The sequence below is a fragment of the Musca domestica genome, unplaced genomic scaffold, assembly GCF_030504385.1.
Source record: "Musca domestica strain aabys unplaced genomic scaffold, Musca_domestica.polishedcontigs.V.1.1 13, whole genome shotgun sequence".
Lineage (NCBI taxonomy): Eukaryota > Metazoa > Arthropoda > Insecta > Diptera > Muscidae > Musca > Musca domestica.
Genome location: NW_026712172.1, coordinates 12287953 through 12304215, shown reverse-complemented (window position 1 = coordinate 12304215; position 16263 = coordinate 12287953). Strand labels below are relative to the sequence as shown.

The 16263-nt window shown below is 35.1% G+C and overlaps 1 protein-coding gene across 1 annotated transcript; it reads left to right on the top strand.

The window, feature by feature from the left end:
* The first annotated feature begins 1947 nt into the window (after positions 1 to 1947).
* On the top strand, positions 1948 to 3036 carry LOC131800883 (ell-associated factor Eaf-like). Its single transcript, XM_059118738.1, has 4 exons — positions 1948 to 1968; positions 2056 to 2249; positions 2296 to 2708; positions 2795 to 3036. The coding sequence occupies exons 1-4, from the start codon at positions 1948 to 1950 to the stop codon at positions 3034 to 3036; spliced, it is 870 nt and encodes a 289-aa protein (XP_058974721.1).
* The last annotated feature ends 13227 nt before the right edge of the window (positions 3037 to 16263 follow it).

The window sequence follows — 16263 nt, the reverse complement described above, 5'->3', positions numbered from 1 at the left end:
TGGAGCAGCTTCAGATTTCCGTTTAAATTCTTGAAGCAGTTTTTCCTTTACCAAATCCACGGTTAAATCAGTCTCCGGACGCATCTCCAACGATGAAACCAAAGAATTTTATTCCTCCGGCAGGCTTCCAAGCAAAAATGCCACCGTCTTGTGCTCACTAATTTCCTCACCAAGGTCATTTAAACGATCCACAATATCCATAAATTCCGTGATATGTTCTTCCATCGACTGACCTCCTTGTATTCTCTTTGTTGACAGTTGACGTAGAAGATTTACTTTATTTGTTAAATTTGACTTCTCGTGGTGCTTCTTTAGAACATTCCAAAATTCCTGAGCTGTCTTAAGCTTCATATGAAACATGTATACATATCAATGCCTACTACATTTCTAAACAAGGTAGATATATATACAGTACAAGATATGGTTATACATTGTACACCAACATATTACACGTTTAGTGCACAATAAAAGACAAATCGGACGAAGATATGTATGGGAGCTATATCTAAATTTTTGCCGATTATCTCCAATTTCAATAGGTTTCGTCCTTGGGCCAAACAAATGTTGCTTGCAAAGTTTCATCTCAATCGGATAATAAATGTGACCTGCATTTTGTTCACAAGAATACATGGACAGACGGACAGACGGACGGACGGACATACATAAAGTGACTCAGAAAGTGATTCTATGCAGATCATCAAACGGAACTATGGGTCTATCTCGTTTCCAAATGCACAAAGACATAATACCCTGACCACCTTGTGGTGTAGGGTATAAAAACGGAATGACAAACTTAATCTACCCCCCATATTGCGTATGGTGGAGGGTATAAAAACACGTTCGCCGCTTTAGAAAAGATTTTTAAAAAACAAAATTTAATGCTTCAGTGATTCCTAAAAAAATATTTAAAACTAGCAAGTGCCCGCTACTTTGTCAGATATAAGTCCACCATTTTAGAGTCTTTCCAAATGTTTGTGTACTCAGAATGCACAAATTCAGTTTGAAAAAAATTTTAATCAAAACTGCATCGTACTAAATTTTCAGAGCTTCAATACCAAATTTGGTAGTGATTACCAAACTCTGGAAATTTAGTGCGATGCTGTAAGCATATTCAAAATAATCTACAAATAATTGGATGGAGATCCAAGATAGAAGATTTTTGAACAATTTTCAACTTTTGAGCAATTAATGTACAAATTTGCAAAACCACCACCATATCTCAATCTCATATACTAACAGAGAACTCAAGATCAAATTTCAGGATTCATTTACTCAACGCAAATTTAATATCATTTAGTGCTTTTGTTACTGTTATAGTACGCATTTTCAAAGGCTCCTCCATATTTCAAGCGCAGATACTAACCGAGACCTCAATCTCGCATTTCGAAATTCCTACTACTCAATATGTAATTTACTCAATATGTAATTTAGTACCATTTAGTACTTTTCGTACATTATACCACACATTTCCGAAACTACCACCTTATCATAAACCAACCCCCAACGGAGACCTCAATGCAAAATTTAAAAAATTCGCACACTTAATACGCAAATCCAAAACCACCTTCAAACGTACCCGATTAATATTCTAAATTACTTGCAAAAATATTAAACAATGTTTTTTAAACTCGATGCTTAATCCTCCGTCAATCTTCCTTAAATTAAAAATTCACTTTAAATGCTCAGTTCATATTTCTAAAAACTATTTTAATTAGAGGGAGTCATGACTCCTATAAAATAATTTATGGTTTGATTTGATTTTCATGTCATATTTTTAATTTTCAAAATATTTAAATATTTTCCATTCTATTTTACTTTTCAGTTACAAAATGTCTGGAGCTCGATACCATAATACCAGTGAACTTAAAGTCAATGTTTAAACAATTTTTTTACAAAAGCCGTTTTTTGTAATCTTAGAAAGAGGTAATTAACAAAAAATCCACCTAAATGTCCGACGAAGTGCCTTCGGCAAGATTATCTCAAATTTTTCATCCGCTTACCAACTTGCAGCAGCCGGGCAGCACCCATCATCATCAGTAGCAGCATTATCTCCAGCAGCAGCAACAACAACAGCAATGGCTGCTAAGAAGAAGATGGAATTCCTCCTCTCCATCACCCTCAACATCGGGTCGGGCAACACCAGCTTCATTGGGTGCTGCTAGTGTGGGCAGTGCTGGAAGTAGCGGTAGTTCACATCACCATGATCAACAGCAGCAGCAGCAACATCAGGCATACCAACACCAGTACCAGTACTTAACTCAAACTCATAATTATTTTCTGCGATGCTGGACTGAGTGGTGTGGAGGGACACAATTATTTGCACACCTTCCCATCGGCTGCAAATCAAAGTCATTACTTTCAGCAACAACAGCAACAGCATTATGAACGACAATATGCCACACATCACCATCATCAACAGGGGCATTTGATGTCGCCCTATGTGCAACAACAACAGCCATTGCAACATCAACAACAGCAACAGCATTCGTTGCCACCCCTATATGCAACTTCGCATTCTTTAAATTATTCTCCATTGCTTACCAAACGGGCCATCTCCTTTAGCGGCAATATGCCTCTAAGTCGCCAACAAATGGATTCGGGTTTGGGCAGTCCGGCAGCTGCCTTCCAACGTAGCCAAGCTACAGCCCAATCGACACCAAATAGTCCACATCTAATGCCTCGGCGGACCAAAACCACCACCCATACCGGCTAAGACCACCAGTAGCGGCGCAGCGGTATTAGCAACATCGCAAAACGGTTCCCAGTGTCTCAAACCAAAATGTCACGTTAAAAGATCAACAATCTCAACAACAACAGCAAGTGAATCCAGCTGCATCACTGGATGGTGCTGAAGCCCCATGGCCTCATTTTTCAACGTTGACCGAATATTTGGATGTTCACCAGGTCAATAACTATACGCAGGATGTACCGGAGGTAGGTTTAAATACCCGCGTTGGCAATGATTGGGCTGAAATAGATCACATGATTTTCCGCTTCACATCAACTGGCAAGAGCGCTGCTTGTAGCTCCAATTAGAATTACATCGTTCAAAAAATCAAGCTGGCCATATACAAGACATGTTAAGAGAAAAGGTGAGTACAAACGAAATATTTTAAATGAAATGAAATTAATAGAAGGAGGAGTTATTTTCTGAAGATAAATAAGTTTTGTCTAGACGTGGATTGTTAAAGACTTTATCTCGAGAACAAACAGATTAATTAACGTATATTAAAAAAAATTAGCAAGAATTCATTAAGATTTTTTTGTTAAGCATCAATCCAGAATTTTGTATATCCTTTTCTCAAACATCAACGTGGAATTTAAAAAAATTTCTTCAAAAGGACACCAGATTATTATATTTCAAATTTAAATGAATTTCGTATCAAGAACCGTCGTGGGTTTTAAAACAGTTTCTTTATAAAGGACCAAAGTGGATTTTTAATTTTTTTTTTCTCAAGGAAAATGGATTTTCAAATAATGGATGTTTATAAACCTATTTTTACCGACCAACAGATTATTAAACGTGGTTTTTTAGGAAATTTTTTTTTCAGGAACCAGCGTGTTTTTTAAACATTCTTCATCCAAAGACCAACGTGGATTTTTTAAAAATTTTTTCAAAGAATGAATTCTTAAAAAATGTTTTTCTCATGGAAAATGGATTTTTAAAAAACCTTTTTTGCGCCCACCAACATATTATTAAATGGGAATTTTTAAGAAATGGTTTCTCAAGGAAAATGCATTTGTAAAGAACTTCTTTTCACCGACCAACAGATTCTGAAATGTGGATTTTTTAAGATTTTTTTATCAATGGCCAGCGTGGATTTATAAGATTTTTTTTTTAACGACCAACAGTGGTTTTTAAGACAATTTTTCTGAATGCCCAACGTGGATTTTTAAGAAATTCTTTCTCAAGGTCCAGCGTGGATTTTTAAAAATTTTGTTGTTACAAAATGGTCAGGCTTAATCCCTTTAATGTTGTTTTTATATTTTTTTTTAAGGAAAATCGATTTTTGAAGTATGGATTTTTAAAGAACTTCTTTTAACCGACCAACAGATTTTTAAACATGGTTTTTAAAGAATTTGCTCTCAAGGAATACGGGTTGTTAATGTACTTTTTACCGACCAACAGCTTAATAAACGTGGATTTTTAAAGAATTTTTCCTGAAAGATAAACACTTTGTTAAACATGGATTTTCATAGATTTTTTTCTCAAGAACTGATAGATCATTAAACTTGAATTTTTGAAGATTTTTTCTCCAGGGCCAACATATATACTTGTATTTAAATTTTTATTCAAATGATTAAAAGGTCATCGGACTCATAATCTTGGATTTTAGTCAAAAATTTGTAAAGGATTATCCATAATCATAGATTTTTAAAGGATACGTTATTAAATATACAGATGTTGATGTTTATAGAAGGAACTTAAGGGTTTGGGATCAAATAGATTCATTATCGTGAATTTTTAGAGCATACTTTATGAACGACCGGGAAATATATTAAAGTGGATGTTTTCATCAATATTTGTGCCATCATCATGGATTTTTTAAGGTATTTACTAAAGACGAATAAAAAATTTAATCAAAATTATATTTTTCGATCCTAGTATCTGTGAAAAATATTTCTTTGCTCATTCATTCGTGGTCGCATTCATCCACAATACTTTACCTCCGGTAGAACAGATTGTCATTTAACCGGAAGACATGTGTACTTGTGTTGGTTTTGTTTATAAAATACCGGAAACAACGTGAGCAAGCCATAAATAAAAGCTGGAAAATATATCGACAGGGGAGCCCCTAGATATATGCAATACACAATTTAATATTTCAAAAAATGGAACAGCGAAATGACTCCCAGTTGTTCTGGGACAGAAGCTTTAAAAAAATAAAATATTTTTAAACATTGTCTGACTAAATACAAATATTTTGTTTTCGAGGAGTAGCTTGACTCTTAAACAGAATCCTTAAATATCCCTGAAAGCCGGTGTTCTCCATCATTACTTTCAATATAATGCACAGTTCTCCTTATTATGCCCGCATAATAGTTTTTCATTTTTGCCCCAAACACTCATTCATACTAAATGAAGGCTTAAATAAAAGAATTGGAGTAAAAAAGAACCAAAGACACAACAGGCGAACGAAAAAGAGAAGTTAAGAACAATAGCAATAGTAAATACAATATAACAATTGTTGTGTGGGGAGGAGAGACTTCTTTATCTGGAGTGCATTGGTAAAAAGCGCATCAACAGCTAAGCAGTTCTAAAGCCTACTCTTGGGAGATTTTCTCGTAATAATAGGGACGATTACAATTGTTCAACAAAAGGTGTACAACAATACTTTACAATACAAGCTTAAAGTAGTTTGCAGATTTTTTTTTTGTTTTTGCTTTTTCTCGACAATAGAAAAACTTGTTGGGGTTTGAAACCCAAAACTACCACGCAACATGTTAAAGTTGGTTGTTGGACTCGGAGTTCGAAATGTGTAGTCTAACCAGAAAGAATTGAATGATATCAAAGTTCCTCTGAGCTCAGTAGATAGTCCACTAACAATGCCACTAAGATTTCGTGAAATTTAAAGAAGAACATCGAAATAGTCTCTCATTAATAGAGGTCCTTATAAAAATCTAATGCCTTTCTCACATTTATGATTCAAATTTCTAAAGCCATATATCAAAGTTTTTTCCATTATTTTACCGAATTCAAATGGTTTAATATTTTGTACATGTTTAGCATAGATATCAGACATGATCCCCATTTCCACACACCAACAATAATTTATTATACATACTTTTCTTTACTAGTAGTTCAGTATTATGTATTTGTCTTTTTTGAATCAAATTTGCAAGACTCGTAAGTCCATTACGTTATCATAGCCAGTGATATTTATGAAAATGCTTGTTTAGGAATATTTATACAAAACCTGATACATCTATGTACTATCGCAACAGTGAAATTCCTAGAAGTGCTTTTTACACCCTCCACCATTCTATGGAGGGTGTATTAACTTTGTCATTCAGTTTGTAACTCCTCGAAATATTCATAATAGACCCTACAAAGTATATATATTCTGGATCAGCGTAAATTTCTAAGACGATCTAGCGATGTCCGTCTGTCTGTCTGTCTGTCCGTCTTTTTTGCATACATGCATAGTTTACCAGTAGGCAGGTTAAGTTCGTAAATGGGCCATGTCGGTCAACGTTTTCGTATATGCCCCATATAACGGTACCTCCCGATATTCGGTATTTTCATGATTTTAGCAACATTGTTTACCGGAATTATTTAAAATTTCTTATTTGAAGTTTGTAATGGGTATTACAGCCGATGAAAAACATTTTGGATGCAGGTCCAAGTCTTCGTATATAACGGTACCTCCCGATTTTCGGTATTTTGATGATTTCAGCAACATTATTCACCGAAATCGTTTCAAATTTCGTACTGGAAGATCCTAGTAGGTACTACAACTTATGGCAAAAAATGTTGTATGCTGGTTCAGATCTTCGTATAGCCCCCATATAACGGTTCATCCCGATATTCGGTATTTTCATGATTTTAGAGATATTATTTACCGGAATTATTTCGAATTTCGTATTTGAAGTTCGTAATGACAAAAATTTTTATATGCATATAAAGGTACCTCCCGATAGTAGGTATTTTGACGATTTCAGCAAGATTTGTCACCGAAATCGTCTCAAATTTCGTATTGAAAGATCTTAATGGGTACTATAACTGATGGCAAAAAAATTCGTATGCAGGTCCACGTCTTCGTATAGCCTCCATATGACGGTAACTCCCGATGCTCCGTATTTTCCTGATTTTTTCGACATTATACACCATATTTGAAGTTCGTAATGGGCACTAAAGCCTATGCCAAAAAAAAATCGTATGCAGGTCGACGTCTTCGTATAGTCCTCATATAGCGGTTTTCATTTCAGTGGTAGTTTTCGTTTTTTTTTTTTAATATTTTATTTTCCTTCAAATTGGTGGAGGGTAGTAAAGCGAACTTTGGCTGCTATTTCACTTGTTACAACTTTATTTTAATTTTCTAAAATACAGACTATACAGACTATCCATTATATCCATTATATTTTGTACCATTATAGTTCGAATTTCCAAAAATACAACAGTATCTTGATCCAACACGCAAACAGTGATCTCAGCTCCGAATTTCAGAATTCTACTACATTTTCTTACTTTTTCATTTCCAATTTTCAATATTTCAGCTCTTCATACCACTAACATATGGCTGAGCATCGATATGTATGTCAATCAAAATATTGCTATATAAAGTAAAAATTTCGAAAATTTAATTTTGGATCCTAAATACCAATATCGATCCTCATAACAAATTTATAATATTAAGTACTTTTTGTACAATATCAATCAGGATTTTTAAAAACACTTTTTAATGCCAAATTTAAAAATTGCTATATCAATCAATTGTGGACATGGTAACAATTTTCATAAATATCGGTATTCCACATCTAACTATGAATAGTACCATAATTTAAATTATATATCCTTGTATCAAGTTCAAGATGTTGAAGTCCAATCTGTCCTTCTCCTTTCAGCATATCACATCTTGTATAGTATGAATTTCCAAAACCTCCTTATTGCTTTGATCGAAATAATTACAATTTCTATTGACTAATGGATCTGACTGTAACCAAATTTAAGAGTACAGACACCATTTTTTAAATAATGTGTTAACTGACCTTTGAGGATTTTTGAAAGTAACATAAAGGCAGCGCTGCTCAAGAAAAAATATCTCTTTCCAGTCCAATTTCTTTTTGCTTCCTTAAATCATGATTTATACAAATATTTTTTATCCATTTGTTTTATAAATTATTTTGGCAAACATTCATGTTTAAAAACAATTAAATGGACTCGTTAAATATGAAGAAAATCAGAATTTTAATTTTCTCTTAAATTATTTTTTTTTTTTTCGTCTCAGGGCTGATAAAAGTATACATATTAAAACTAAAATAATTAAATGAATTTTACATGCTTTTAGGCACATAAAGATAATCAAAAGACTCGAAAAATCTGACTGCTCCTGACTGCCCAAGTAAATTATCCGAATCAAATTAATTCGATAATTAACATAATAATAATAATAATATAAAAATATCTATTCAATTATCAACCAGATTATCCATAGTTCCTATTATTAGCTAATGGACTAGTTTTTTGCTAATATAATACAACATCAGAGTCTCTAATTAGCTACGCGGAAATTAATAAAGTTCAATGCGAAAAACATATGACGACTATGACACATTTCCAGGACAGTGTCTTAAAAACATATCCCACCTTGTGCTTCGGAAATGAGGTTCATTACATGCTGACAATTGAGAGGCCGAGAAAAGGGGGGCACAACTGTCATGAGAATGAGGGATAGTGATGAACTCCCTCCGTGATTGTTTGTGTCAGATAATGGTAGCAAATATTTAGTTGTATTCCCAGCTAATATCACAGTTTTCACAAGTATTTGAATAGGTATGTAGTCGGCAGACTTGTATGTATGTTTTCTGCCAATATGCCTTTGAAACCGCCGTCTGTTTTGTGTCATTTATTAACTAATTTTGTAGTTTTCATAATGGACCCCCAAAGACTTGGGACTTTTGTTTCGGTTAGCAGATTCAAATGTCAGGGTCTGCCTGACATTTTTAATTCCGCTTGTGGGTGGTACTGACATGACATCTGCACAAAGAAAAAAATGACGTCATGTTAGTTTTGCAAATTCTTTTGTAAGTTTGCAAACTAATATCTATGCATAGGACATTCATGGTATTTTCTGCACCAGAATTCTTATATAGTGCGAAGCGACCATAGCCGAATTAATTCATTAGGGTGTTAAATAATCATAATTAAGGAATTTCCTGGGACTGCATATAGTCAATATTCGAAGTCAAACTTCGCTACTAAGATGCGAGTCAAAGAGTCTTAGGGTCTAAAAGAGTTATTTAGAATATTTAGAATAAGTATTATTAAATATATTTTCTAATTTTTAGTTATTTAACTCTACCTTTTTTAATTATTTCAAATGTAAGCTTAATAAAATTGAGCCCCGGGTATTTGTTGTATATTATTTATTTGTTATTTTTCGATATTTCGTTCTCCGACGAAAGACAATCAGGAACAATAATATTTAAACACATAACAAAAATATATAAAATCTCGCCAAGTGCCGACAACAAATCTTAAAAAAGTATACAATAAATAAAAAAATAAAAGATACATTAATAAATTAAACCAGTAAGGAAAGCTCAAAAGTCGGGCGGGGCCGACTATATGATACCCTACACCACTATGCATATTTAGTAGAGCTCTCGTAAAAAGGTTTATACAGGGCATTTCAAAGCTCTATGAGATATTTGGTACAAAATCAAAATCTATCTAATTCTATCGTGCATTTTACGACCTATAACTATCTCTGAACCCGGTTTCTCCAAATTTTACGTATTAGCTTCTAGACTGGTGATTTGGGCTGATATTGACCATTTAGTGCACATTTAACCCGAAATCGGATGAAGATATATATGAGAGCTATATCCAAATCTGAACCGATTTCGATAAAATTTAAAACAGCTATTCCTGTGCTCCATCTAATACCTGGTACCAAATATCACGATTGTGGAGTGAATATTACGAATGTATGTGACTAAAACTCTAAATCGGATGAAACATATATATGGTTGCTATATCTATATCTGAACCGATTTTCACCAAATTTGATATACTTGCTTCTAGGCTGAATTTGGTCCGATGTACTAAAATTCAGTCCATTTGGACTTATATCGGCCATTTGGTGCACAATTAACCCGAAATCGGATGAAGGTATATATGGGAGCTATATCCAAATCTAAACCGATTTCGATAAAATTACAAACAGCTATTTCTGGGCTGTATCTTATATCTGGTACCAAATATCATTCTTGTGGAGTGCATATTACGAATGTGAGAGGCTTAAACACCAAATCGGATGAAAGATATATATGGGAGCTATAGCTATATCTGAACCGATTTTCTCCAAATTTGATATACTTGCTTCTAGGCCGAACTCGGATAGGTGTGCCAAAATTCAGGTAATTTGGTCTGATATGGGACATTTGGTGCACATTTAACCCGAAATCGGATGAAGATATATATGGGAGCTATAGCTGTTTCTGAACTGATTTTCTCTAAATTTGTTGTATTTGCTTTAAGGCTAATCTCGGTCACATGTGCCAAAGTTCGGCCATTTGGGCTGATATTGGCCATTTGGTGGTCAATTAACCCAAAATCGGATGAAGATATATATGGGAGCTATATCCAAATCTGAACCGATTTCGATAAAATTTAAAACTGCTATTTCTGTGCTCCATCTAATACCTGGTACCAAATATCACGGTTGTGGAGTGCATAGTAGGAATGTGAGGGACTTAAAGATCAAATCGGATGAAAGATATATATGGGAGCTATAGCTATATCTGAACCGATTTTCTCCAAATTTAATATACTTGCGTCTAGGCCGAACTCGGTTGGGTGTGCCAAAATTCAGGTAATTTGGACTGATAGTAAATATTTGGTGCACATTTAACCCGAAATCGGATGAAGATATATATGGGAGCTATATCTAAATTTGATCCGATTCTCACCAATTTCAATAGGGTTCGTCCTTGGGCCAAAAAAATATTATTTGGAAAATTTCATCTCAATCGGATAATAAATGCGACCTGCATTTTGTTCACAAGAATACATGGACAGACGGACGGACTTACGGACAGACGGACTGACATGCATAAATCGACTCAGAAAGTGATTCTATGAAGGTTCTCAAAAGCAACTATGGGTCTATCTCATTTCCTTCTCCATGTTACAAACAAATGCACAAAGACATAATACCCTTACCACTATGTGGTGTAGGGTATAAAAAGTGTCAGTCGGTTTTGCCGACAGATGTTTACCCTCAGCCAATGTTCGTTTATTTAAATATATTTCGTCTACTTCCATTATTTTATATGATATAAGTGATAATTTTTCGAAAATACCGAAATGGGCGTGAGATGCCAGATATGGCCACTATAAAACTGATAAAAATATTGAGTTGTACAAAATTTAAAGAAAATCGAAAATTTATTTCCAATTTTTGGAACATTGTGACCCTTTGTGGGGAGTTACCAGAAGGTGTGGACCGTTATCTACCATCTCTACACCAGATCTTATATTAATACAAATTCGATGAGCATATACATTGAAGCTACAGCTATATCTGCACCGATTTTTGTAAATTCTTGCTTCTATGATGATTTCGGTTAGATGTGCCGAAATTCATCCAATTAGGGCTGATGTCCCACAAAAAGAAAAAAAAAACGTGAAATCGGATATATAAATATTGGGCTATATCCAAATCTTAACCGACCTCAATAAAATTTGGAAGAGGCATTTGTGGGCTGTATCTGATATCTGTTTGGGGACTTAAATATCAAAACGGATGAAACATATGTATGGGAACTATAAACATATATAAGGGAACTATAACTATATATGAACCGGACGAAGATATACAGGGTTGCCCATATTCGACGGACCTCTGGGCCCATTCCAATCGACGAGGCTTGTCCGCAGGCAACATTCTTTGCCTCAATTGGATCTTGTACAGGAACAAATGCAAATCAATGCGAATAATCCGGCATTCTTGGGATGTTCTTGGGGACCTCTCAACACTGGCTCGTACGGCAGCGATATTCTCGGCCGATCGCCTTGGTCGACTTTTATATGGCTTCTTCGGATTAGAAAGAGCCTTACCAGTCGAAAAATTTTCGTATAAACGCTTAATGGTGTTCTTAGAAGGCGCACTTCTCACATTTTTTAATGTTTTAAAAGCACGTTGAGTTTTCACAATTGACTCCTTCTGTTGAATGTAAATTTCAATTATTTCAGAGCGCTCGCGTGGCGTGTATTGGTTAATGTTAAAAATCTGCTTGGACTGACGCTTAAAACGCGGTATGTCATTAAGCGATGTGACATCTCTGTCAAAAGTTATGGCTTTGCCAGATGGGTCCGTCGAATATGGGCAACACTGTATGTGAGAGCTATACCTAAATTCGATTATCACCAAGTGCTATAAGTTTCTTCGCTAAGCCAAATATATTAATGATGCACAATTTCATAGTAATGGAACAATAAATTCGACTTGTATTTTTGTAAAGAAATAGACGTATTAATGGTCCATTTTATAACAAACTTCTTCTTCAGTAGCTCATTGTAGTAAACTACACTACAGCACCTAAGTTCTTGCTGGGATATAAGACAAAATAGATAAAAACTTTTGACCTTTAAAGAAACTAACAGTATGCTCCGTTTTATCTGGTATAATTATTTTATATTTTTTCTCTTTTACAGGTAAGCCGATTTTGCTATAATCCTCTGATTATATATTAAGTATTTTTTGGTAAGTTTAAGAATTTCTTAAAGCCAAATACTAAGTTTACTTCATATTATGTCCATTTACTCACGATCACACACAGAGAAAAAATTTTATATCAATTATAAAACAAACAACAGTAAGCCTTTCTTTAGAAAATAAATTGCTGCAGAAATTGATAACAATGGTGCTTACAAACCATGATTAATTTAAATCCTACATTCATCATACTTCGTATATACATTCATATTACTCTCCATATATATCCAGAGAAAATTCATAGGATTTATAACTTTCATAGATTTCCCTTATTGATCATTCCCCTGGTCAGGGATCAGGCTTCAAGCAACTATGACCTTGTTCCTTGCCATTAACTCACAACTTGTGTGAGTCCATCATCCTCAATCACCGGCAATCACATTTCGCATTGTGGTCTGATTGAAGTCTTTACTGTTCAATACAATGTCCAGCTGACCCAGCCCTCTGACCATTTCTTCTTCGACAATCGTGTATTGTGTTGCAGTTGAGCCACGGCAATGTATTGCTTTCGCAGCTACAATTTCACTTGTCGCCAACATTTTTCAATGACCGGGGTTAGGTTTGGAAGCGGAGTGTTGGTGGGATGGCTGAAAAGCACTCTTTCTCATTCTTACATTGACAATAAGTGGTTTTTACAATTAAGGACGTAAGTCCACTTTGAAGGATTAATGGTTGGATGTGTAAATATTGTTGTTCTACGAGTTCGGGGGCGCGGGTGAAATTAGTGCTAATGACACTATTGAAGATGTTGATGACAGCAGTAGTCATATGTAATTCACAATCAATAAGTAATCTCTTGTAGGCATGACCTGGGAGGAACTAATGCAAGGTACCTACAAATATTGTATTTTAATCAAATGCGCCTATTCAATATCTTACATTAAGCCTCCAGCTTGTAATTTCCACAAAAATGATGGTCTCTATTTCCATACAATGAGAAGTACAGACGAGCTGTATTGAGTCTCTATAGACGAACTGAAGTGTGCGTCTCTATAGACGAGGTGAAGTGATAGTCTCTATAAACGAGATGAAGTGTGAGTCTCTATAGACGAGCTGAAGTGTGAGTCTCTATAGACGAGCTGAAGTGTGAGTCTCTATAGACGAGCTGAAGTGTGAGTCTCTATAGACTAGCTAAAGTGTGAGTCTCTATAGACTAGCTAAAGTGTGAGTCCCTATAGACGAGGTGAAGTGATAGTCTCTATAGACGAGATGAAGTGTGAGTCTCTATAGACGAGCTGAAGTGGGAGTCTCTATAGACGAGCTGAAGTGGGAGTCTCTATAGACGTGCTGAAGTGTGAGTCTCTATAGACGAGCTGAAGTGTGAGTCTCTATAGACGAGCTGAAGTGTGAGTCTCTATAGACCAGCTGAAGTGTGAGTCTCTATAGACCAGCTGAAGTGTGAGTCTCTATAGACCAGCTGAAGTGTGAGTCTCTATAGACGACCTGAAGTGTGAGTCTCTATAGACGAGCCGAAGTTTGAGGGCCTATAGAAGAACTGAAAAAACTCTTATATACGAGAACTGATAAGTTTCCATCAGTTTGGACTGCATTTTTATAATTCTTACTGAAAATAAACGGAAATGTATTAAAAGCTGCATAATATAGCATATTGATAATATATTACCACTAAACTTTTTATAAATACCTTACCGAAGTAGTATGAAAATACCAAGAAGAACCATCGAAAAGAGTTGGAGTTTCAAATGTATTTATACGATTGTTTTGCACGTCCTATATCTAAAGCTGTGCAATATTTGCAAATAATTTAAGAAGTCTACTTTCTGGAGACTAAATATTTCCCATTAAATTTGAATAATTCTACTGATATTTTTTTTTTTAATTGTCACTCAAACAATTCAAAATCAACAAATCTATTAAATATGCATTAATTGTCCATTGAATATTTTCGGGTATACATGACAAAATTTTCAAACCAAATCTCAAAGCCATGGCTTCTTAAATAGCATTAACCTATCTTTATTTCTTTCTGTTTCTTTCTGTTGTCGTTACTGTTGTCATTGCTTGTGTTTTCTTAATTTTTGCTCGAAAAAAAACAAGACGGGTTTAATCCCCCAAAGATTTCTGTTGACACGCAAATGCCTTTCTGGTTATGGGTCTACTCTGCTCTGTTCAAGCCTTAAAATATGTTGTTTAATTTGCGTGTAATTAGTGTTGAAAGCATTTCATTGCATACCATTTGGGCTTAAGAATATTTTCATGTTTTTCATTTAGCACTACTTTTTTGTTTTTTGTTAGCTATAACGAGAACATGTCATAGGGTTAACATGTAAAGGGAAACAGGTAAGCTGGCATATTCAATGTAGCCCTGGGCTTATTAATATGTTTAGGGCTTATTAATATGTTTATACGTAACTCAGTCGGTGTGAACAACTGCCCATGTGTGAGTACATGTGTTTCATGTTAATAAGACTCATATATAGAGATTAACATGCTTTTAACTTCAACAAAAGAACATGGCAAACTCGTTTATCTGTGCTGGGGAAAATGTAGTTTTTATGCCGAAAACAAACATAACCAAAAAAGAACAGAAGAGGTGACAGTTGGTGGTGTTTCCCATTTCAGCAGCGTGGCATCAGTCGCTCTGTTTTGGTTGTTTAACCATCGTCCACACTCGTTCATGTAATTAATGGCCATCATATGCATATTAAATTGAAGTTCAGTGTAGTAGACAGTGGAAAAAACATTGCTTAAAAATATAGCATATTTTGTGGTGTTGAATTTTGAGAATCTAAGTTAATTATACTCAATTTGTCTATAATTAACTTAGATTCTAAAAATTGAGGAGAGTTTTTAGAGATGACCTGAAAGAAGTCTTCAGGCTGGAACAAGAGCGTTTCTATAGACGAGGCAACTGGAGGCAGTCTCCACAGACCAACCTGTGGTAGTCATTTTAGGGGATTCGCCAACCAAGGCAAAACCTATGTAACCTGTATGGAAGACAGGAAGTGAGAAAGTGAGTACTTATGAAGGAGATGCAGCGAGTCTTTACGAGCTGACTGGAACTTCTGGTCGCCTTCTATAGACGAGCGGCTGGTCGCCTTCTGTAGACGAACTGCTGGTTGTCTCTATTGACTAGCATTCGTTATATTTGAGCTGTAGCCAAAAGACTCCGTTGAAGGCAAACAGGGAGCCTGAAAAGAGCTAATCCAGAATTCAGTGAAATTTTCCGAAACGAACTGAAAGACATTCTCTATAGACTACATGGTCTCAGTAGACTATATCTGGGTAGTGTTTGTGCTGGCTTCCATGAATGAGTCTTTTGGAAATATTATTGTATGTTAAACTCGCCCACTGTATTTCCAACTAGTTCGTTGCCAGTACTAATTTGTTGACCTTAAAAAACAAATATTGACTAATTTATTACCAGGCCAATGGTTAGTCCTTCTCGGAATCATTGTGAGTAAGAATACCCAGATTATTGTACTTGATGACCAGTCATATGTTTGTATGTAAAACTCCCATGCAATTCGTTGCCATTTTCGCGACACACAACGATAAGCAACAAAAGTAATACTCATAAACTGAGTTGTCCTTAAAAACTTGACACTATCTTGTATCTATGTATGTGTGTGTAAGTTTGCTCACCGCAACAATTACTCCCCCAAGCGCATTAAATTTTAATTATGCATGACAAAATTCACGTCCTCACAAATTTTCTTCGCTCAGACAACCGCTTCTTAACATCTACTTCGGATTTCGGTTAGAGTTCATTCATGACGAGTTTCCGACACTTTTTGCATTTAATTATCATTAAAGGTTTGTTTTAGTTCGCATCAAATGCAACCAAGGAGAAAGGGTT

Bases quoted from the DNA above. Each gene is read 5' to 3' on its own strand.
- LOC131800883 (XM_059118738.1), top strand. From the start codon at position 1,948: ATGTCCGACGAAGTGCCTTCG. The intron at 1,969-2,055 runs GCAAGATTATCT...CATTATCTCCAG, and splicing joins TGTCCGACGAAGTGCCTTCG to CAGCAGCAACAACAACAGCA. The intron at 2,709-2,794 runs GCTAAGACCACC...TCACGTTAAAAG, and splicing joins CAAAACCACCACCCATACCG to ATCAACAATCTCAACAACAA.